Raw genomic sequence first — 11,657 nt, 5'->3', positions numbered from 1 at the left:
TGTCCCACTTAAGTGGCTACAATATACTCATTTTATTTTCTCTTGGGCTTTACTTAGGTTCAAATCTAGATGGTTCAGGGGAAGAGCAATAAGGTGTAAGAACCATGCATTGCGACCATCAGAATACACCAGTAAATGAATGTTATGATGCATCAAAACCTTTTTTGTGTGCAATAGGTTGCTATTTCTACATAATGCAGGAGAAAGAGAAAAAAAGGCATGCCACACAATACTGAAAGAACAGGATACTACAAGGAAGTCAGAAAATAGAGCCAAATCAAACTGTAGCAAAAGAAAATGTATAAATATTTTCATGTTTACTCAAGTAATTGTAAGGGCTCTTGGCTGCATCACTACAGAAAAAAAAAAAATACTTACCAGGTAGATGGCAACAATAGAAGACACCACACACCTTTGTTTAAAACCCAGGAAGGAATGCTTCTGAAAGTTACTCTCCAATAGAAGGGCAAGGATCTTTGTGGGTGTTATCCCTGCATGATGTGTATTTCCTGGACCATCACTTCAACACTACCACTACTCTGTATTACAGAGATATTTTACTACTACAGTCAGTATTTTTTCCCCTCTGTTAATTATGTATCCAGTCATGTGTGGTACTTGTACTTCTAGTCATAGAGCGCCTTCTCAGGAAAGCAGCTTTATTTATTGACATCAACAGAATTTAAGCACAGGCTTAAATAAGGACAAAATTAAACATGTAATTAAGTGCTTTTCTGAATGAGGGCTTACCTGTAATAACAAAAAGGCTAAATTTAGAGAATTTACCCTTATGAGCCACTGTATTTTAGCGTGGAAAAAAAATTTTTTTCCATACATATTTTTCTTCCATTAAACTATTTTTGCCCAAGCAAAAAGATTTAATTACTTGCTGCAGCTGACAAATTAAGTAAGGGATTTATACATATGCACTAGTAAACGTTAACCAAACTGGAGAGAGAGCTTTGATGCATTTGTTTTGTAAGGATCCTCACTCTGGTCATAATCAGGCTCTCTCACTTCATGATTCAATATTGTCAACAATAAGAGTGGTCACTATTAACACTGACTCTTAGTATAACTAAAGCAATTCACATTTATGTTGAGGATACAATCTGCATGCACACTGTCTGATGGCATTTAGATAATTTAGAAAAACAAGCGACTCAAGTGTTAAAAATAAAAGCTGTCCGTTTCCTAGACTTTAACAAGTGAGGGTTTGTTCAATGTTTATTTACACTGTTGCTATGGTATGGGTAATAATGGTAAAATAAAACTAAAAATGTACTTTCTATGGCTTTAGAGATGGAGGTGAAGGGCACAGATGTAATTTTTAAAGTTCACTTAATTTAAAAAAAAAAAAGTCAACCAAAAGCAGATTTCTACTTCTTCCATAGCTAGCATTGATCTCCCCAGTGTTTTCCCTTCCACTTTAGGCACCCATACCTGAACTGATCTGATGCTTTATATAATGTCAATCAGAAGCACATCCAACTAACAATGGTTAAGAAGAAGTGGGAACAGTCAGTTTAGCAAGTTATACCTGGATTGTACATTTTATCCCTTTTGTGCCAGTTTTCTTTTTCTGAATGCAAACTATTCTGAACAAAAACTATCTGCCTCTGTGTAATTGGTATGACTTTATAGATGCTACTAAAATAGAGATACTGAAATGAATATAGGAAAAGTAGCTTTTCTTTTTGACCTCTGATTTGTAATATATATATCATCATAAAAATAGATTACACTTATGCATATATGATCCTGAATTATTTCTCTATCATGAATGCTATTTACATGACTTAGCACATTAAAAAAGTCTCCATCTTCAATAACAGCGCAAGGAATAAAACACTACCATGCATGGTATACTTAAGGTAAATCTTAGAAATGTTACAGAACATATTTTGCTAACCATGATTGTCCAATTAGCCGATACACACAGCAGAGAATACTGAAGAGCCTCCTGTTATCTCAACCTAATGTCATTTGTACTAATGTAGTAACAAAATTTTAATAGCTTCCATTGTATATACTGAACAAATGGAAGATATGAACAAACATATAAAAAGGTATGGGAAAGACATGTAGAAATGTTCACTCAGTTACAATGTTGCAAAATATAAAAACTACCTGGAACGTCATAATAAAGTATTAGACCTTTCCAAGTTTAATTCTGCTCATTAGGCAAGTACAGACATAATATACATTTAAAAATGGACATTCTTTTACCACTTTTCACAAATCAAGGTACAGTGCAATTTAATCAGAAAAAGAATATCGATTATATTATTGTTACGTTAGATGATGTTTTTGCCATTTCTTCAGGAGAATGACTCTTTATAACTTCTTTGATGAACTGTTCAAGTGCAGTGAAATAACCCTGGCACTGCCAAGTGTCATTATGAGTTCCATCTGGAAAAATTGCCAATCTCTTAGTCCGAGCCGGGGATAATTCATAAAGCTGCTTCATCATAACTGGAGGAATTAACTGATCAGACAGCCCAGAGATGAAAAGAGAAGGCATTCTGCACTGAGAGATTTTTCTGTATGACAGGAATTTATTTTTGTAGCACCACAAAGGAAGATACCTCATTGGAAAGAAAGAAAACAAAGTGCTGGCCATGTGTGGGATGCTAAGGAATGTGTTCTCCACCATTATGGCAGAAATTCTATGGGAATTTTCAGAAGCTAAATGAACAGCCACTGCTCCCCCTAAGGAACGGCCAAAGAGAAAGATTTTTGTTTTATCAAGATCAGATCTAGTCATCACATAGTCTAGTACAGCCTCAGAATCTAAGTAGAGACCTTCTTCACTTGCTTCTCCTTCACTTTTCCCATAACCTCTATAATCAACCAGCAGTAAGTTTACTTTCAGGTTTACCAGCATCAGCAAAGCATTTGGTAACCTGTGACCAATGTTGCCTGCATTTCCATGAAAATAAATGACAGTAGGAGAATATGCTGCATTGTCTCCGGTATATCTCAGCAGAATAAGATTGAGAAGAACTCCATCTTTGGTTTTGATGAAGATGTTTTCATGTGGTATACCAGTAGGCATAGGAACATAAAGACGTGATGAAGAGGGCTGTTCAGGGAAGTAAAGTAGTACATCCTGGAATTTATATAGTATACCTGCTATTGATACAAATATTAACATAAGTAATGTAATGCCTCCATACAAATGAAAAGTTACTATCAAAGGTAAGAGAGAAATACGGCAGAGACCCCAAGACCATGAAGCCAAAGCTAGCAGCCATCTTTCAATAAAGGTCCAAAGCATCCATGACTTTTCCATTGTAGTAGTCAGTGATCTTTCAGTCCATACGTATCCTGTGGGGGGAAAAACCCAACACGTTATATGGATAAATTTATAAGCAGGGAAACATACCAAGCATTCAGATTCCAACAGATTAATAGCAAGTCATTACATAAAGATAAGGTACACACATTTGGGACGAAGGGAAAAAAAAGTCAAAGAATTACTGTTGGTTTCCAATTTCTTTACATAAAAAATTGCAGTACCTTACAGGAAAAAAAACTGGTAGTAATATTAAGTGCAAGAACAAAACAAGAGAGGCTTTTGGCATGTACTGACATTCATTCTCCAAGAAGAAACTCTCCTGGGTTAGCCCTGGTTGTTCCCAGGTTATTTTTCCCTTTGAGTGGCCCTTTTTACCCTGGGTGAAGAAGACTGAATAGCTGTACAGTTGTGGTTGAAACTGAATGTCTGTACATTGCTGGCCATGCACAGCCACATGTGGGATGTTTTGTTTACATTAATGCTATTAACTACTATTGTCCCAAACTGCCTCCCCTTAAGCATTAGGACTCCTAGTCACCTTAGCCTCCACTCCATATTGCGTATTACAGTAAACACATCATTTGCCCAAATGCTTCCTTATAGCTAGCTGTAAGATCCAGAGACAAAGATTTGTATTCTTCTACCCATGACAAACATTTTAACTTGATAATTTTAATATATGAAGGCTCAGAATAACTTTCTTCTCAACACTAACTCTGCAGCTGCATTACGCCGGGGACGGGGGGGGGAGGGGTGTTTAACTGGAATAACAGGACCAGATGAAAGGGAGACTACTGTGGCAAGACTCAGGCATTTCGTCACACCATTTGGTGTAATACCAAAGTTTACGTTATGCTAAATTGATCAGATTCAGTTCAAGATTTCTGCTATAAATGCCCTAGCCACATTCCTTCCTAACTATTTGTTACTGGCCATCAATTAGTAAGCATATTTACATGTGCCTGTCGTCAGTTTTTGCTACAAAGGATAGTTATATTGTTGTACCAGGCCAATGCTAAAAACAGTCAATTGGCTATACCACACTCTGATCAACAGAAATCATGACTAGTTTCAAGCAAAGGTTGGACCAAGAGATTCATGCCCTCCTAACAAAAGTACACTCAAACAAAGTGTCATCAATAACAGTTCCCATCATTCATACCCCTAAATTTTAGTCCATAAGCCAGATCTGAGTGAAGTTCACTATATGCACTGAGAGTCATTGCTACACTCGCTGCTGTGACTGAAGTGTAGCACAGAACTGAGCAGAGACTGAAAAACCTGCCTGAGCGTAAGAGTAGATACTCAAGCAAAAATCCCTTATTTGGTGCTATCAGGGCCAACTCGCTGTCAATACTCAAGCTAGGCAGCCAACTTAAGGCCAGCTCGGGTTATTTCTACGCAGAACCTACAACATAAACATCCCTATTTAAATTCCAAGTATCTGTATTTAAATAATTAAATTATACATGACACAATTAGTTTTAAAGATAAAGGAACACAAGACAAGAAAAAGCTTCTGAAATCATCAGGGCCACTCCCCAGCTACCATAGGAAACCATATCTGATTAAGTCTGGTGGTATATATCATAAGCTTGGAGAACATGCATGCATGCACACACAGACATGTGCGACTTTCAGCACTGGCTATTCAATAGCCAAAGATACAGATGAGAAGAGGGAACTCCAATTTAGAGATCAGTTTCCTGCAAGGTGCTCTTCCCTACTGTCATATGAAACAGAACCAGATTTGTTCCCGGTTAAAAAAAATACAAAAACCCCAAAACAAAACCCCACAATATCCATGATTCTGTTCTTTACAACTAGCTGAAAGGAAGTGGGGGGTGGAATAATTTCAGACATTCCCTCAACTAGAATCTGAAGAGTAATGGAAGAGCATTAGATTGGCGGCCAGCAACTTCGTATGTAAAAGTCATTAAGATTTTTTAAAATACTTGTGCCTTCCCTCACTTTTTGAAAAAGTATGCACAAGTGATAGTTTAAATACTTTTTCTAGAGCTCAATGGAAATTAAGCCAGGGAAGAGATCCCATGAACTCAAGTGAACACAGAATTGTTTTAAAGTTATGAACAACATTTTCTTCAGGGATCAGTACTGTATCACTTTCCATCACACAGAGCTTTACTAGGAGCATATCTAACAAATGCAACATCACAAACAGGTAAAATCTATTTTCTACCAAAAGAGGATAAAGGAATAGATGAACCTACAAATAACTATGCTACTAAGAATTAAATAACAACTGCATTGGAAGGACAGCCACAATTTGTAAAACCTATTATCAAAGCATTATAGCTCCTTATTATAACTATAACTAGTCATCATTTGTAAGCCATGGTTAACACATAGAAGTAGAAAATGGGAAGGCTTAACCACAGGTGCTTGTACTTGAATAAACAAATGTGAGTGTAAGTATATAAATATTAAATAATTAAGACTATATTTAGATAACAGTTTCCACCATGGAAATTAAAGTCAGCTAGGAATAAAATCTAAACTTCGCTTTTTTTTTTTTTTTTTTTTTTTAAAGGTTAAAATAAAAAAAAAAAAAAAGAAGTTTTTTTTTTTTTTATTTTAACCTTTAAAAAAAAAAAAAAAGAAGTTTTTTTTTTTTTTATTTTAACCTTTAAAAAAAAAAAAAACTTCTTTTTTTTTTTTTTTTTTTTTTTTAAAGGTTAATATCAGAAAGTAGCATAAGAATTGAACAGCATGCAAAAACACGTCTAACATTGTGAGAAACAAGCATACCAAAAATTAAAAGAACTATCAACACAGCCCAAAACAAAAATCTACTGCTTAAAGAAAAAGCAATGAAGGCCCAAAGCTTCTTAATCTCCTATAATACACACGGCCACTGAAGCCAGCTCCTCTCAACACATCAATAGTTTCTTCTAGACTAGCAATAAGAAGAAGTGCTTAAGAGCTCAGACATGCAAAAGAAAAACAAAAAAAGCACCTGCAAAACAGTCAAAACACCAAATGAACTTCATGTTTTTGGATTATTCTGGCCCTGAGGGGAGTATCAAGTTGGCACAGCACCGTACCACACCTATCCCACCAAGAGTGAAGAGGAAAAGAAAGGACGGTCAGTGCATTTCTGTGATTCAGGGTACACCCTGTTGCTATCACCTGTGATTCAGGGTACCTCCTGTTGCTATTCCAACCCTGCTTAGAGCTATGATACACTTTTGAGTTACTGCAAGACCATTTCTGACTATTCCACAAAACTGGAATAGAACCTGGCTGCCCTAGAGACAGACACTACTTTTGGGGGGGGCACAGGGGGTTGATTTTTTTGCTGGACTAATTGTATAGTTGGAAGAGATGTTAGACAAACTTCTTTGTGGCTGAAAATGTGTCCAACATCTCTCCCATCTATGTATTTGGTCCATTCACAAATATCACTCCAAAAAACCTTGTTTCTATCATATTTCTTGGACCATCATGGCTACAACAACAATCCAACCAATAAAGGTAACAGACTCATTACAACCACTTCCACAACCAACATTCTGACTCCATATCCTAAATTCAATACAAAGTTACGGGTCATGTACCATTTCCAACAGTTATAGAAGCATAAACCCTACATGTGGATCAGCCCATGGCCCAAAAATAATTACTTATAAATTAATAACTTATAAAATATTTATTTGAATTCAAGATAAGGTCTGTCCCCCCCTTTAATATGAGGGGGGAACCCCTAGTCTTTGATTCAAGTACAAGCTAGAAGGGCAGTATCTGCCACCTCTGACCCCAACTCCCGTCTATCCCTCACCATGTCTCCCTCCTATCACCAACTCTGCCCCACACCTTCTCCAACCCACCACCTGTATCCCACAGTCTTTCCTGGGCCCAGATGGAGCTGCTGCCACTACAGCTGCAGTCACTGCAGCAGCTGTGTGGTTAGGCTGGGGCTGAAGCAACCATGAGCTCTGTGCCCTGGATTGGAAAGGAGCTGGATTGCTGCTGAAGGGTAAATGCAGGTGGGATGGGGACAAGTGTTGCAATGCACAGGCAGCATGAAGGCAAGTGGTAGTGGGGTGGTGACAGGTAGCAGGAGGTAAGAACCTAATTAACTAAGTGCAATTGAGTTTAAAAATTCAGCATAATTTTGGATCTTGGTAAATACAGCAGAACCAACCACCACCCCCTCAACAAAATACTATGCAATAATTTCTAGGGGTGCACCAATAGAGGTTTTTGGGGCTGATACCGATAGGCAATTTTTAAAGGAGGCATACTGGCCTATACAGATCAGATTTTCGCTACCAGTTTGGCAAGCTGCATGCAGCTAGTAAGTCTGGTGTGGTAGAAGGGGAGGGGGGAGAGAGTGGCAGATCAAGGCCTACCCTCACCATGGGGGGAGTGGGGCTGGGGCAAGCTCTGCCCTGCCTTGGCTCATCAGGGAGGTGCGGGGTAGCTCCCACCTCTGCACACCACTCGTCCAGAAGCCACTGGTCCAGCACACGGCCCACGCCATGCTCTCCTGGATGAGCGGGCGAGTGGATGGGGCAGGCCAGAAAGAGCCCCAGCTTCAGCCTGCTGCTCCCTGTGCAGATCTGGGGGCACACGCTCCCCCACTCTCCCATGACCTCCTAGACGAGTGGCAGAAGCAATGGTGGGAGCCACTGGACAAGTGGGCAAGCCCTGGACAAGCAGAGCACAATGGTGGGAGCCAGCCCCTCCCCTCCCTGCATGAGCTACGGCTCCGTCCCATACCCATCCTACCCTGACTGTGCTCCTTGCTGCCTACATGCTGCACTGCAGCTGCGCACATGCCCAGGCATTTATTGGCCAAATTATTGGTCACATCAGGCTGATTTTCAATACAATCAATTTTCTTTATATCAGTCCCAATACAATATCGGATCAATGTATTGGTACACCTCTAATAATTTCCTTAAGTCTCACTCTTACTGGTAAAAGCAAGAAACACTTTCACTTTTCCTTGCTCTGCTTATGAAACTCAGTTAAAGTATTCCAGCAAATTTTCAAAATCCTATTTCTTCTCACAAAAGATGGGAAAAACTGAGAGATTTTAGAGAAGTAGAACAGAAAATATGCCCAACAAAAGGCAGAGTGCACCCTTAGATGATCTGAAATAATATGCTTCACAACACAAAAAAAATGAGCAATTAACTTTTCATTTAAGCATGTGCAGTACAACATAAATAATTCTTCATTAATACTGCAATTAAGTCCTGTGAGAGACATACCATCAACTGAATTATTCTACTCAAAAGAATGTTTAAAAATTATGTTTTAAAAAGAATGTTTAAAAATTATCTTTATTATCTGTTTGCTTATTTTTATTTGAGGTTTTTGCCCATATTTATACAGAAAGGTCAGTGCCATATGTGAAAAAGAGATTGGAGCATGTGTATACACATGTACACACAAATGTACTGACCCAAGAAAAAAGCTTTAATAAATATAGAAGTGCATATAAGAATGACACTTCCTAGGGGTACACGATACATCAGCACTGAAAAAAGGAGAAATGATGTTATCTACCATCAGCCTTTTTTGGTCGCTATAGCCAATAATTACGGCTGTGTGCCCAGAGCACCCCAGTGAGCACAATCTGGTCTTCACGCCCCGCTGCTGGCCCAAGCCTGCGGCAGACTACGGTCCTGGCAATCAATGGGAGGGTGTGCCAAGGAGTGGTCACAGGGTGCGATGCTCAGCAAGAAAGGAACTGTTACAGGCTTCTGCTTCTGCTGCAATGACAATTCCGCATGCACATCAGAGGCTTGAGCACTGGGGCTGCCATGGAGATGGTGGGCTGCTCGCAGGTAGGGTAAGGTGTTGTGCGAGGGATATTCCACTCTGCCAGGCACCTTTGCAAAAGCAGGTTCTCCCTGGCAGATGTGGGAGCTCAGCAGCACAGGGCCCACCAGTGCTGAGGCAGTGGCGTGGTCTGCAGCTCCAAACATGCCCGGCACTGCTCTTCATGCAAGGGTCTGCCTCACTCACCCCAGAGGGCAGCACGGGTTTCGTGGGAAGCGGGGCTGCAGGTAGGAGCTGTGGACGAGGGGGCGATGAGAAAAGCAGTGACTGCCTTATTCCCATTGAGGGCTGCAGCAGACAGGAGGTTTGTGTGGGTTATAAATGCAAAACAAATTAACAAAGAGGTTTATTTATGCCAGTAGTTTAAAACACTGTCACTAAATATTGGTTATCAGATCCACATTGGTTAATATGGTTGGTTAATCATATCTATAAAAGCCAAGAAAATCTTTGATTGGGATAGACAAGAGGAGAAAAAAAATCAGGCTGGAGCCATGCCACTATTTGTTTGCTTTTTCAAAACAAGTTTAATACTCCACTCACTTCAAACAACCTGAACAAACACTGGAAGTGCAGTTTTAAAAAACTATCAGGTGCTGAAGGGTGACTGTCTAAAGAAGGATCTCCAGAAGTTCTCTCCCTTTCCACTAACCTTTCTTCACAAACTTCAAGTTCCCAGACCATTTATGTGAGCAAACAGCTACTGGAAAGGTCTCTCCCCAGCACTACTGCTTTCATTCAGGTACTTCCGTAACTCCCACGCACCAAGCTCAGGCATTAATAAACATGATTAACAGCCAGGCAGCACTCTGCAAATCAGCTGTGATGGCTAAACTCAGCCCATTTTTCTAACCCCCAAGATTATGGATTTCAAATTAAGTTTATAGCATTTTTTTAAACCAACCTCTTTTGTTGCAGGATAGGAATATTTTCATGAGAAAAAAACTCATCAAAAACCCCATTCTCTCTCCCTCTTTTTTCCCTGATGGACTCATTTGGCAATAGGGCTAACAAAACTGTCTCTTCACTCAGACCTGCCCCTCAACCATGTGTGGGCACCTCCCTGACAATGCTAAGGAGAACACCCCCCAACCCCCATTTTTAAATAGGGCAGAGGGATTTTTATCACAGAATCATAGAAAATGAGGGTTGGAAGGGACCTCAGGAGGTCCCATCTAGTCCAACCCCCAGCTCAAAGCAGGACCATCCCCAACTAGATCATCCCAGCCAGGGCTTTGTCAAGCTGGGCCTTAAAGACCTCCAAGGATGGAGAGTCTACAACCTCTCTAAGTAACCTGTTTCATCACCCTACTAGTGAGAAAGTTTTTTCCTAATATCCAACTTAAACTTCCCTTGCTCCAACTTGAGACCATTGCTCCTTGTCCTGTCATCTGCCACCACTGAGAACAGCCTACCTTCATCCTCTTTTGAACCCCACTTCAGGTAGTTGAAGGCCATTATTAAATCCCCATGGTGGTGGCTTGCTCTACTCTCATGTTTCTGGCTGCCACTACCAGCATCTCCACTGCTGCTATTGCACCTGGCCCCATGGCCTAGACACCCTGGCCCATCCACACCCCCCCACCCCTACTGCCCAGAGTGCCAGACAGAGCAGGCAGGTGGGAGACCAGCAGGCACCCTGTGAGCAGGGCACACCCGGCCAGGCGGATAAGACTGGGTGTAAGCGCGTGAGAAGCGGTGTCTGGGAGCAGGACCAGTAGGCCAAGGCCAGGATCACAGGGTGGTGACAACGCAGGGCCACGGCCTAGAACACAGCCGTGATCTGCTCCCTATACAGCCCTGTGACAGGCACCAGCTCCACAGGCAGCACATGAAGCCCGCTCCCTCCTGGTCCCATCTGCCAGGCTGAAGGCGCTCAGCCTGCGGGCATCCTGGGCTGGTCTCTAGGGAGACCCCGCCCGCCTGCTCCCTCCAGCGCCCCTGGCACTAGGTGCGGGATGAACAGGCCCAAGGCCAGACAGGATTAACTAGCATCTTGCAGCCCAAGGGCAGTGGAAACAACTACGCGGGGAAGCCGAGGCCAGGGCAGCCTCCTCTCCCCAAGAGAAGGTCACCAAACCGGCCGTGACGCCCAGCCCAAATCACTGCTCCCCCCCGACCCTTTTTGGGGGTGCTCGGCCCTGCCGCACTCACCCACTGCCTCAGGCGCACTGCGCGGCCGGGCCGCCCCCACGGCTGCACTCCGGCTCGCCGGAGCCCCTGCGCCTCATCCTCCCCCGCCGCCGTCGCCACCGCTAGGACCAAGACGGGCGTCGCTCCCCGGGGCCCCGCCGCTTCCGGGACCGCAGCTGTGCCCCCACTTCCGCTTCCGGGGGCAGGAGACGAGGCCACAGCCCCCAGAAACGGGCCAAACCACTTGCTGAGGACGCAGGTGGGGGAGACAGGTAGGAACGCGTGGCTTGTTCAGCGAACCCCGGGTTGAAACCACCCTCTAGCGTCACGGGGGTAGGACTCCGCGCGATGTCGGGAGCGTTACAGCGTCCCAGTCGGGCTGTACCACCATGAGCGGGGGGGGGGGGGG

General features: G+C 42.3%; 1 protein-coding gene across 1 annotated transcript; it reads right to left on the bottom strand.

Annotated features, from left to right (window-relative positions):
* Window positions 1-1,420: 1,420 nt before the first annotated feature.
* Window positions 1,421-11,482, bottom strand: ABHD13 (abhydrolase domain containing 13). Its single transcript, XM_019525360.1, has 2 exons — window positions 11,270-11,482; window positions 1,421-3,330 (listed from the first exon to the last, which is right to left on the bottom strand). The coding sequence occupies exon 2, from the start codon at window positions 3,293-3,295 to the stop codon at window positions 2,282-2,284; it is 1,014 nt and encodes a 337-aa protein (XP_019380905.1). The 5' UTR covers window positions 3,296-3,330; window positions 11,270-11,482; the 3' UTR covers window positions 1,421-2,281.
* Window positions 11,483-11,657: the final 175 nt, after the last annotated feature.

The sequence above is a fragment of the Gavialis gangeticus genome, unplaced genomic scaffold, assembly GCF_001723915.1.
Source record: "Gavialis gangeticus isolate Ggan-Ray unplaced genomic scaffold, GavGan_comp1, whole genome shotgun sequence".
Taxonomy (NCBI): domain Eukaryota; kingdom Metazoa; phylum Chordata; order Crocodylia; family Gavialidae; genus Gavialis; species Gavialis gangeticus.
Note: the sequence above shows the minus strand (reverse complement) of the source record. Positions and strands in the feature narration are given on the sequence as shown.